The sequence below is a fragment of the Dromaius novaehollandiae genome, chromosome 18 (assembly GCF_036370855.1).
Source record: "Dromaius novaehollandiae isolate bDroNov1 chromosome 18, bDroNov1.hap1, whole genome shotgun sequence".
Taxonomy (NCBI): Eukaryota; Metazoa; Chordata; class Aves; order Casuariiformes; family Dromaiidae; genus Dromaius; species Dromaius novaehollandiae.
Genome location: NC_088115.1, coordinates 5,210,130 through 5,222,767, shown reverse-complemented (window position 1 = coordinate 5,222,767; position 12,638 = coordinate 5,210,130). Strand labels below are relative to the sequence as shown.

At 54.0% G+C, this 12,638-nt stretch overlaps 1 protein-coding gene across 1 annotated transcript; it reads left to right on the top strand.

The window, feature by feature from the left end:
- Window positions 1-6,509: 6,509 nt before the first annotated feature.
- On the top strand, window positions 6,510-8,349 carry TMEM238L (transmembrane protein 238 like). Its single transcript, XM_064522483.1, has 2 exons — window positions 6,510-6,960; window positions 7,827-8,349. Exons 1-2 carry the CDS (start codon window positions 6,610-6,612, stop codon window positions 7,839-7,841), a joined length of 366 nt encoding a protein of 121 aa, XP_064378553.1. The 5' UTR covers window positions 6,510-6,609; the 3' UTR covers window positions 7,842-8,349.
- Window positions 8,350-12,638: the final 4,289 nt, after the last annotated feature.

Here is a 12,638-nt window from a genome sequence, read left to right as displayed (position 1 = left end):
GATTTATATAAATAGGTCTTCAATGTCCAGCTCCTATTCTGGATTCAGGCACTGATAAGAGTCTGAGTTTTCAGTAGTCCTGATCCAGTCTGGATCCCACAGCAGCCCCTTGGCAAGTTTGTACAGCTGGTTAGACCTCCCTGTTTGTACTTTCAGGCTCTGCAACATCTTTGTGCAACAGACTGTAATGATCCTTTCAAACCTTCTAATCCTGGGAGCAAAGCTCAACTGGTGCCTACTGTCCCATCCCCAAGGAGCACTCCCACCTGAGCCCATGGATCAGGCCCATTAAGACAGTGGGAGCTTCCTGATCTAGTGGTTACCTGGGCATGAAGTCCAAGGAAGATGGGGCAGAGGAGAGGAGCAGAGACTCTACAGTATTCTGCACTAAATGACGATCCTGGTCATCAACACAGTCTGCAACAAGTTTTGATAATTTCACATATGTTGTGTAGCAGGGGGTTCAGAGTGGGTAAAGACAGCAGCCAGGGATGCTCAAGGCTCTGGATAGCTTCAGGTGATGCAGCAACAGTGGAGGATAGCTAGGCCTGCTGCTCCAGGCAGGTAGGAGCTTGGGGTCAGTGAAAATGGAGACCTGTTTGGGGTAATCAAGGATCATGAAGCTGTTGCTGTGGTGACTGTACTCAGGACCAAGAGCTGATTCCCTGTGATGAAATATTTAACCTCCTCTTGGCCATCTGTGGCTGAACTCCCTTATAACTGAAATCGGTGCCACATAACTGAAATTGGTGCCACATCAGCATCTCTGCCTTCTAAAATGGTCTGAGGTTCCCATGGCCCAAAGCCTTTAAGTGGAACCATTTGTGTTACAAAAGTCTCAAGAAAGTTTGCTAACAAGGTAAGTAAGGGAGCTCAGGCTCACCTAGTCACTGCTGTCAGGCTCCAAACAGTACGTGATCAAGGACGTACTGTACACGCACCTGGATATCCCCTTCACCAGTGCTCAGAGAGCTTGAGAAGGCAGCTCTCAGCCTGCCAGTGGACAAGTGTTGGATTGGCAGCAGACGCACGGCAGCTGGATTACAAGTACTCGAGCAACGCAGGTTCCTTTGCTCTAGGATTAGCCTGGCCCTGAGTTTTACTTCCTAAGCTGTGCAGAGATGTGTGTGTCCCTGGCCAGCTGGTGTCAGGTTTGTGAATGGCGTGTACGAGGCATGTGATCTGGCACTGGATCCAGTAAACCTCCATTTGTTCTTTACCCATTCATTGTGCCACTCAGTATTTTGTTTTTTTTTTTTTTTTTTTTTAATCCTGACTTGGCACTAGGCAGAAGTCTCTGTTGATCTAGTTGTAAAGGGCAGAGAAAGCTCACCTAAAGCTTCTGCTCAAGGCACAGCTACAGTCAAAAGAGCAGACAAAACAATCAGGACTTGTGAGAGAGAAATTACAGATTAACATGAAATAACATGAACTGGGTCCTGGCTGGCTTTAACATGCAGAACTGCTCATCAGATCACAAACAGGAGTCCTAAAAGCTGCAAAGCCTGGAAAAGGCAACTGAAAATGTTCATTGCTGCAGACAACTCTGCTGTGGCACAAGACTGCTCAGCCTGGGCTTGCTACCTGAAGGGGTGTGATATGAGCACTTAAAGTATCAAATGGCCCAGAGAGGCGAAGCAGGAGGTCCTGTTCTCCATGCCTCATGGCCAAGGACAAGGAGAGAGTCAGTGAAACATTGATGTGATAAGAAGTTACTGGGACCAAGAACTTTGTGGGGTTCCAGAATGGTCATTCATATCAAGAATATTAGATTTAATTAAAGCAAAAAATTCCTGAGGAACTTTTATCTTCCTGCTCTAGTCTCGCATGTGTTGTTCCACACCATCTTGTGGAGTTACTACCCCTTTCTCTGGGCTACCTGCTGCCAGAGAGGGGCAGCTGGGTTATAAGGTGTGTGGGAAACATCATGGTGCAGCATCCAGGGGACACCAAGCAGGGTGTGTTCGCTTCAGACGGTGAGAGGAGAAGAGTGGGGCTGGCACTGAGGGGGTCTGTTTGGGCTCTCTGGAGTCCTGGCTGCGTGCGTGCTCAGGTCTGGGACCCTGCTCGGTGGACTCCTCTCACAGGTACGACATGAGCACGGGAAAGTGACTTCTTGAGCCTGATGAGGGGATTGAGCGTGTCCAGGTGAGGAAAGCTTGCTGAGAAGGGGAGCAGGATTTGTGAGGTATGTCTTGCCTATTTCTACCTATCTCTTTAGGGGGACAGTAGGGCAAGGGGATTAAACTACTAATTGAAGGAAAAGCTAGATTAACAGCTTGAAGCTTAAGATGCAGGTGGAAGTCCAGCAACAGGGTGGGAACTCCCCAGTTCATTGCACAGTAGGGCAAGGGGATTAAACTACTAATTGAAGGAAAAGCTAGATTAACAGCTTGGAGCTTCAGATGCAGGTGGAAGTCCAGCAACAGGGTGGGAACTCCCCAGTTCATTGCACAGGGTACAAATGCCTGATTACTACCAAGGGGCTGGATGGGCTTTGAACTGTGCCTGAGCAGCAAAGAGCTCCCAGCACCGGGAAATGGATCATTCTCTTGAGGGAGGAGAGGCTGAGCTGGAACAACTTAAGGAGACAGAGATGCAAGACAGCCTATAGGCAGCCCGCAAGCTGTTCACAAGGATTTGGTTAGGAGCTGACCTAAAAGGCATGTCCTAATGAGGCCCAGCAAAACCCCACAAGGCTCAGTGGGAAGCTTAAGGCGGCTGCATAGGTGCTAGGAATACATAACCTATTCCTAGGTGGAATATAAACAGGAAATTAAAGGAGGTAGAGGAAGCAGGCATTTCAAAGGGTATTTGGGATGATAGTAATATGCTAAAATTCATCAAAAGCAGGAGGCCAGGTAGGACTGCTTGGTGGCCAGCACATAATAGGGGATGATAAGGATACAAAAAACCTCAGTGGTTTCTTTGTGATTCCCACCCTGGCCAATTCTTTATAGCAGCTGCTCAGAGGAGCCAGGCCAGCTTGAGGTAAAGCTACTGGAAGCAGGAGACTAAACGGGGGTCAGCAGGACGCCAGGACCAGCCCCATGGGAGCCCTAAGGAGCTCGGCTGTGAGAGATCACCGTTGCTGTTCAAGGTGTGCCATGGGCACCACACACAGGAACTGCAGCCCAGGACTGGCGGGGTGGCAGGGTAGCTCCCATCTACAGCAGGGGCTCTGGAGGGGACCTGGGGGCCTCAGCCTGGGGAGCCTACAGACGGCCTACAGGCTGGAAAAATGGTGGTGTGTATAATAAAAAAAAAGAATATTGCTTAGCCATGGAAAAGCAAAGTGTAAGAAGGAGCCTGTGAGGCTTCTGTGAAAGGAAATTCTGCCTCAGTGCCACGGGATGGGAAGAAATGTCTTTTTTACGGACTGAAACCTGGTGAAAGGACAGGAAGCAAAGCACAGAGCTAAAATCACTTCCAGGGTGGGGAACAGTAAGCTCTGGGGTCCCCAAGGACTGTTGCTTAGACTGTTCCACTCAGCATCTTTTCTCGGAGATCAGTGAACCTCTAGATCCCATGGGTATCAGCGAGTTCAAAATGGGGTTATGGGCAACAGACCCATAGAGACAGTAAGGGAACAGACTGGGATAGGCCCTCTGACATCAAAAACTGAGCAACAGTGAATGCTGGAGAAGTCCATAGGGAGTGGACTGCAGGAAGTGCTGGGCTCACACGCGGTCCCCAAATAGCATCTCCTATTGTCACTGCTGGAGGCAGTATCCTGCTAGAAGGACCTTTGATCTGACTGTAGGCAGCTCATTTCTTACGGTCATTCTCCTGCACCAGCAAAGCACTCTTCTACTGCTTCCCAAAATTCTTCTGTTATGTCTTTGATGTAATACTGTAGCCTATTTGATTCCTGGTGTAACAGTTGGGATCAGGCCTAAGAAATCGATGCTTTAAATAAGTATCAGGTTAGCTAGCAAATGTGATTATGTCCAGCTCTTACTAAAGCAAGATTAGCTGTGATCTGCCAGCTTCCCTTGTTCTATAAAAAGAGCAGGAAATCCATTACAAAATTCATTATCTCCACAGAGCAGTTCAGAGAAGAAATGTTTCTTCTGCATCTCAAAGGTCACCCCTCCCACCAGCAAACCCACTGAGCAGGCTCCGCTGCCAGATGACACCCTGCTACAGTGGTGTATTCAGATGGCTTTGTTGCTGGGTTTTAATGAAAATTAAACCTGAGCTTGAGTTGTGCCACACTGTGAAGCAGAGCTGTGCGGTGGGACCTGGAGCCAGCCAGCTTTCTTGGAGACAAGCCCCAAAGATATCGCATGTCTGTGCTGCACACCTCTCTCTGAGGATGTTTAATTGTGTTTTATCTCATTTTGCATTAGCTGTATTCATCCCTGGTGTAATCTGCAGATTTCTGTAGATGTTACACAGCCGCTTACACCAACCCCCTCCTCTGGAGAATTTGGGAGTCTAAATGATTCGATTGTAGAAGGAAACAGGTAGCAGCCAGGGTCGGTAACCACACAGCTATTCCCCGAGCACACCCACTGCTCCTTCCAGGAAACCCCGCCTTGGGCACCACGGGACCACGGGGACTTGCCTTCCCGAGTCCCCACCGGGATATCAGCTTCACACCAGTGTCTCAACATTAGTCCAGCCTCCAGTTCGATGCACACCCCGAAAAGCTGCTAGTCCTTTCTTTGTCTTGGCCTCTTGGCACCCTAGGGCACGGATTGCACTGCCTGCCGCAGGGATGAGCCGCGGACTCCGATGCCTCCCTCGAACACGGCAGCAGCCCTTCCCCATCCTTAACCAGCTCCTAGCAGGGGCCGGGATTAATTGCAGGAGTCAGCCACTGTTTAGTTCTCAGTTAGCTGGAAACCCCACAAAAACCACAATTCATACTTTCACACTACATGTTAGGAATGCAGAAACTATCGCATTAGCTCAGATTTGCACCAGGGCCCTGCTGGAGAGAGCGCAGGAAAACTGCAAGGCGCAGAAGTGAGCAAACCTACCCCAGCATTGCGCTTTAACCTCGCTAAGAGACGAGCGGGAACGCTCCAGCCCAACTTTCACCCCAGACCAGCATCTGAGATGGTAAATGTGGTTATTCCTCAGATTGACTTGGGTATTTCTGTGACCTGAGCATTTCCAGGTGAGGAAATGCCTCCGGCTGTGCAGGGACGCTCGGGGCTGTGGGGCTCATGTGGTCGGTCCTAGCAGGGGCTGGGCATTTCCCTGGCATGAGCTGGGTATTGCAGCAACAAAAGCAGCAGAAGTAGCTGAGCTTTTTTCTTTTTTTCTTTTTTTCAAAAGCTCAGTAGGAATATCAGATTGCAACAGAAGTCAGCACCAAAGAGGAAACTGTTTAAAATGCCCTGACAAAGGATATTTAAAGCTCTGCTCATCCGCAAGCAGAGTCATCGAGGACAGGAGAAATCTGGTTTCCTGCGTTAATCCGGTTTGCAGCCCGGCCATCGGGAGCCCAGCAGTTCGGCATGCCGCAGAAGCCAAAAGTTCAGGCGCTCTGGAGATGCTAATCTCTCTCCAAACCTCTTTTGTCAAGAAGCTGGGCAGGAAATATCACAGAAAAACAGGCTTTCTCCGGAGGTTTCTGGCACAGCCTGGTTTTCATCTGGTCTGAAATACCCGCAGCCTGGCTGAAAATCAGGATAAAGGAGACAAGCAAAGCAAAGCCCAGCGCGGGGACGGGGCCCTCCTGCCCTCGGGGCCTGCTGGCAGCCCCACGCCGCCCCCGGGGAGTTTTGCCTAGTTGGGACTGAATCCTGCCTTCGCTCCCCAATTGCCCAGTAATTAAATTCCGCTGTTAATTCAAAACGGAAGCATTCCTGCCCATGCTCTTGGGAGAGACCTGTGAGCAAAGGGGGAAAGCAATAAAAGGGTCTCCCGAAAGCTTTCAGCCTCCCGCGGCGCAGGTGGGAAAGCCACGGAGCTGGGACCGCAGACACCAAAAGAAGCCATTTACGGTGGTCCCCGCCCTCCCCAAACTTTCCCAAGCGCTGAGATTTGGGGTTGTCACTACAGGGGCTAAAATCCTTTCGCAGCAGCGGTCCCTGTTTGGGATGCGCGGGGGTGAGCGCCGGCACCGGGGTGCCCCTGCGGCTGGGGGGCTGGTCGACCCGCGGCCCCGGTGCCCCGGCGCAGGCACCCGGCGGGCTCCGGCGGGACGGGACTGCGCCCCCGCCTCCGGGGCGAGGGGCGGGGCTACCGGCATGGGCGGGGCTTGGGGCCGTGCGGGGCGGGGCTGCCCGCGGCCGCCTGGGAACGTGGGCGTGGCCTGAGCCCGGGGCCGCAGGGGAGAGCCCCGCCCTCCGAGGTGTGGGCGTGGCCTCCGCCGCGCTCAGGCGCGTGGAGGCGGAGTCTGTGGTGGGCGTGGCCAGGGGCCGCGGCTGGCCCGGTTCGCTGCCGTGCGAGCGGGGCGTCCCCGTCCAGGGGGCGGGGCTTGTGCCGCGCCCGGGAGGACGGAGGCGGGGGCGCCGCGGGCGGCGGGGGCATGTCCGGGGGCGTGTCCGGGGGCGGGGCCTGCGCTTCCCCGAGGGCCGCGGCCGGCGCGGGGCCGGGGCCGGGGCCGGTGGCTCGGCGGGCGGCGGGGAGCGCTGCGCCGCGCCGCGCCTCATGCTCCGGGGCTGCGGGCACTGCGCGCCGCTGCTGCTGGGCGCGCTGGCCCTGGACGCGGCGGGGCTGGCGCTGGTGGTGGTGGGGGCGGCGGCGCGGCCGGCGCGGGCCGGGCGGCCCTTCGGGGACTGCCTGGTGCTGTCCGGGGCGCTGCTGCTCTTCCTCTCGCTGCTGGGCTGGCTGCTGTGGCACACGGGCAACCTGCGCGCCGAGCCGCCGCCGCCGCCGCCGCCCCGCCGCGGCCTGCTCCGCCTCGCCCGCAAGCTCTCGGCGCGCCTCGGCCGCCCCGCAGCCGCGCCCGGCCCCGCCGCCCTGGAGCTGAGCGCCGCGGAGCCGCCCGCGCCCGCGCAGGTACCGGCCCGGCTGCCCGGGGCCGCCGCGCTGGAAGCGCCTCGGCTGCCGGGACGGGACGGGGCGGGACGGGGGGCGGGAGGGGCGCGGGGCCATGGCAGGCCACGGCCAGAGCCTGCTCGGGCAGAGCCCCGGAAGGGGGGAGCAGCCCCCGTCTCGCCGTCGGTTAGCTCGTGGGAAGGACCGGGGAGAGCCCCGGCCTGCGCGGTGAGCGCTTCCCCGGGTGCTGCCTCGGCTAGGAGCATCCTTCGCGGCTCGTCAGCTGTCAGGCGAAGAGCGGCTCAAAGCACGCTTGCCCGCTTCAAACTCTGCGCCCTGGTTGCTCAACCGCTCTCTGATGCTGCAGCGGCGTTTCCAGAGCGTGCCGGGCTGCAGCTGCAAGGCTCTTCGACAGCAGATGGGGAAATTCGGCTCCTCCACCTCCCCCTTGCCCGAGTGGGCTCTTGCAAGGGGACACTCTGCTCCGTGGCAGCAGCAGCACTGTCTCGCCCAGCTCAGCAGCCTCCTCTGGCCTCCCGGTCCGGGGAGGCACTTCCCGGCTGTTCCCCCAGTGCCGGGGAGAGTGCGTAACTGGACTTTTCTGGTGCGTAGTCACTGGTGTGGCTGCGGGGCAGCAGGAGGATGAGCCTGGTGCCCGGAAAGCTGGGGTGCTCTGCAGCCCCGCCAGTGCCCAGCAGTCCCAGCTGGAGCCTGCAGTCAGCCGGGTGAGGAGGGGGCACCCAGATACTGATTGATGTATCAGGGCACTTGCTTTGGTTGCACAGATCCCCTCTGCCAAGGGAATTAAAGCCGAGTGCATGTGTAAGATGGCACCGCGTAGCTCCGGGGTGAATGCACACAAGTCAGTAAGGTTCAATCTCTTCCAGATCAATGGGAAGTGATGCCCTTGTGTGGCTCTCCTGAGGATGCCAGATCTCCTCCAGAGGGAAGGAGAGGAGCCCTGGAGAGGGTCTGCTGGAGGAGGTGCCCTCCAGCCTGTCCTGCCAGGCCTTGGTACGTCGCATCCTTCTCCACCTGAAACGTGCTGTGGGTGCCTGTGCCTCGTGTGACGTGCACGGAGGGGACTGCTGCTCCTGCCTGCTCTGCGGTGCTGCGTCTTCGTCAAGAATCTCCTGGGCCAGTTCTCTTGAATAGTTATTTATCTCTGTTTTTATAACTTTTTATAACTGTTTTATACTTGACCAGTCCACGTGGGGTCCTATTTACAGAACTTCTCCCTCTTATCCCTGATTCAGGACCCAGAAATAATTGCCCAGTTTTAAAGCAAAATGCTTAAGACTGTTCATCAACTTGGCTGATGTAGCTATCATCCTGTAAGGACACACATTTGACAAAGGATTGGAATTGTTGGGGTGGGGAGATTAATATTAAACTATTTTCTCAAGAAAACATGGTATACTGTTTGGAGAATCACTCATTCACTGTGAGTCAGCATTATATACTGGCAGAGGGCTGGCAGCAGCGTAGTCTGTCAGAGGAAACTGTGCACTGCTCACTACGTGTGTGTGTGTGTGTGTACATATGTACATGTATGTATTTAAAAAAAAGTATGAATACTCTCTCCACACAGATAAAGGTTGGTTTTAATTCCTGAGCAGTTAAACCAGCCTGATGCTGATGTCCGCTGTGCGGTTTCAGCCCATGCCAGATAGCCCAAGAGGTCCATACTGAGATTACCTGCAACATCACCCAGCCACTAATCCACAGCTCTTCCTCTCCCTGCTGAGGCAAAGCAGCCTGGCTCATGCTGGAGGAGGAAAAAAAAACCTTCCCCCTCCCCTGCTCCTTCCTTCTTGCCTCCTACTGAGAATCTGCACGTGTGTCTGGTACTCCAAGCAAAGCCCCTGGGAAGAAGTCTCACCTTGCCTCCTGCCCATCCTGCTGCCAGGATAGAGCTGGAGTTAGGAACAGTCTTCCCTTGGTGCAGAGAATTTAGATTGTTGAGTTTCCCTTCCCCTGGCCAAGTATTAGTCTGAACACAGGTATAGGAAAGACCAACCATGTTTGCAGAGCTGCAACTCACTCTGCAATTCCCTGCTGGGTGCAGGCAGTAGGTACGGTGCCGTGGGCCCCCAGGGCTGCCCCTGGACAAGGTGCAAAACAGGGAGGGAGGGAGATGCGACCTTAGATCTTTCATGCTTTGTGTGCTGAAAGCCTTAAGCTGGGGGATTTAAGGGACAATAGCTCCAGAATATGTCCTGCCTGATTTGGGAACCAGGATGGGCCAAAGGAAGGACATCCCACAAGTTTATGTGTGTCCCCATGGGGCGATTGGTGTTTTGGGGATAAGCTCTCCAGGACAAGTATGCGGGGGGGCGGGGGGGCAGCTTTTCAGGGTTGGGGGCCCTTGGTATGTGGCCGAGGTCAGGAGAGACCAACAGCCCAGATCTGCTGTGGGACCTGCAGTGGGGCTTGCTTTGGGCCCTGCAGACTGGGCTTACTGCACAGGTTCACTGCTGCCGGCTCCGAGAGCAGTAGAAGCAATAAACCCCGAGCAGCCCATGATCGACAAGCTCATCTGCTAAAAGCAGCTCTCTCCACTCTGATGGGAAGATCAGCAATTACCGCTGAGCTGGGCCTCCGAGGGCAGTGTGGCTGCTTCTGGGAACAGCGGGACGCGCTGCGAGCTGGCAAGCAGCTCAGCTGCGGCTCCGGGGGCCAGCGACAATCAAACAAACCTCCCTTTGGTGTCTGCAGAAAAATGAGAAGCAGGTCACTAACCTCCAAGTATAAAAGGCCCCAGGTGTGTGTGGCACTGCCTCTGCTGTAGCAAGACTGCCTGGTACAGGTGCTCCAGCTGCCCCAGCTGTAAAATTCAAGGTTTGAGGACATGGAGTATTGAACACGGGGCGTGGACCCCCCCTGCTCCAACCCCTGGGGTGCCACATTTAGCTGCTGTGTCCCCGCAGCCTGCATAAGGACATGGGAAGAGAAGGGAACCTACAGTCATCTCAAGGGACAGGAGACCAGACTTCCTTGGGACATTTATGGCTCAGCAACCCAGGAGGGAAAGCGTTTGAAATCTCTGCAGTGTGAGTGCTTCAGATTCTGCTCTGCTTACTACCTGCCCCTGCCTCTTCCCCAGGCGGATCTGCACTGCAGAAGGGCTCTGGGGACAGAGGACCGGGGATTATGCTGAGTTTTGCACAGTGCCTGAATTTGGGATGTGCCAGCAACCTTAATTCCAGCTCTGCTTCCTTTCCACTCCTGACTTGCAGATCTTTCCTGCAACCGACTGCAGATCTTTGAGCTCTTTGAACTGGAAATCGTACGCCTCTATAATCAGCCCTGCCTCTGTATTCATTAGCAGCACCGACCTCAGCGCACAGGGTCTGTTTGCCAGTCCCTCGGTGCCGGGGAAGGAGGCAGCTGCCCAAGGCAAACAGAGCTGTGCACGGCCGATTGCATCAGATCGATTGAGGAGCAGTTAATAAGCTGTCCCTGGGGCATTGCTGCTGTGAATGTTCATTAGCCCTTCAACTGCTAGCAACGTGAATACGAGTATAAGCCAGCTGTCACCTGTTAAGTCTGCTGCAATGGTTTTACAGTGGTGCCTGCCAGCATCAGCGGCTGCTGCCCTGCAGTCCAGCCCCCTGCGCTGTCTCTTCCCCTCTCCCGCTGCTCAGCTTTTTTGCAGATGAGCTTGCAAAGAAACGTCTCTGGCTGCTGGTCACTCCTGGGGAGTATTTGAAGATCTGCTGTGAGGCTCTCAGTGGCCATTTTACCCTCTGTAGCTAGCACTGAAACTGTGCCCCAGCCAGGGCTTGTGAAGTTCAGGCCATGAGACTGGACAGGAGCTTCTGCCTCCCTGAGTCCTGCCCTGCTGGGGCAGGCACCGGAGGGCTGGACAGGCTGAGTAGGGCTGGGGTGTGAAGGACCCTGCAAAGTGTGGGAGTTTCTCTCAGGAGGGAGGAACAGGCGCTAACCCAGCGTGTTCTGGATGCTTTGAAGTCTTGTCCCCTGCGGGATGACTTCCCAAGCGTTGGCATCACCAGCCCTCATGCTGTCAGCCAGGGCTAAGCAAGGCAGGCGGATGGGGACAGGAGGCTTTCCTAAATCAGTGTTGCTCCTGTCCACCTCTGATATCTGGGCTTATTTCTCAGACGATGAGATCCAATCGGTCAGTGTCTAACCATCTGTCTTTCAGAGGGCTGTTTCTACCATTCCTCCCCATGGACAAGTCTTGGGAATTTGATATAAATTGCTCTGAGCTTTCATCTGGTGAAGGAAGACACTTCCTACACCTGGGCTTGAGTCTTGAAGCTGTGAGTCCCACAGGTTAGACCCAGCCCCAAAATGCTCTGACCCTGCACAGAGCTGCTAGCCTTTGAAGAAGTCAGTCCCTGTGTGCCACAGGAGGGGAGACAGATTTTCCCTTCCCTGCCAGAGCTGAGCTCATCCTCTGCCCCTGCATTTATGGCAGCTTGAACTGTCATCATCATAGGCACAGATAGCCTCAAGCCATGGATCTGTGGCTGGAGAGTTCAGTGCATGAACCATCCCTGGGCTGCTTGGTTAAACAGCATTGCACTGCCTATCTGTTTTGTCCCCATCCTCAGGCAAATGTTTCCTAAAAGTTCAGTCTGTGCTACAGGGAGTTCCTCACATTTTACTGTCACATGGCATGAACTTTTTGAAGGCTCATTCTCGTGTTCATCTCTCAATGTTGCAGTTAAATAAATATTGACTAACTCCTGCTAGCCAAAGATTTTGTCAGACCATTTCCATTTACCTGCTCAAATGCTTGCTGTGCCCGACTAATATATAACTTGGGGAAGCAACATTCGTTGTTTCCTTTGAAGAACTGGTTCTCTCTTGCCGCATACTTCTGCAAACCTGTTCTGGACCAGCTCTGGGGACAAACGTTTTCCACTAATATCATCAGTCCAGTCATGGCAGAACTGGTCTGGAAAAAGGCAGAAGAGGTAGGCATATTTTTGCTCTTTTTTAAAATATCTTTGGAGATAAATGCAAATGGTTATAATTTTTTGAACCCTTAACTGGTGGTGAGTGAACTTCTGGGAACCTTTGGATTCCTTTCCAACTGGAGGAGCAATTTACTAGTGTGTTGTATTTCCTTTAGTGCTATCACAGGCAAATCGCTGTTCCTGCCCACTGTCTGGCATAGCTCAGCATCACTGAAATGCACTCAGGTGAAAATCTTTCCTCCTACAAAGCAAATTCAAGCTGGGTTGTTGATATACTCCAGATGTGTAATGCAGGTCACTCACCTTGCAAACACTTGGTTCAAAAAAACAGGAGATTGCAAGGAGAGGAGTGTTGGCAGAGGAGAGCTGGTATTTCTAGGTCCTTTTGCTGTGCATTGGTGGCCTTCATCACTCCCTGCATCTTCTCACACTGAGACAAATGCAAACAGGAGTCTTGTCTGACTGTGCCAGGAAGGAAACAGTCTGGAGCAGGGCCAGCTCCATCTTTCTCTGTGCCTGGTGAAAAAATCTTTTCCAAAAGCTAAAAACAACCCATCACCAGCAGCTTTAGAGTCTAACAGAAGCCTTGGCTGTGGTGGTAAATACTACCCAGGTCTTGGAGTTCTTCTGGAGGGACACCAAGTGCGTAGGACAAGCCTGCCCACACTGCACAATATCTACTTCGGAGGGACTGCAAGTTGCCACAGCTACTCCCAATATGAGGAGTGGGACCATCAATTCCTTCTGCTT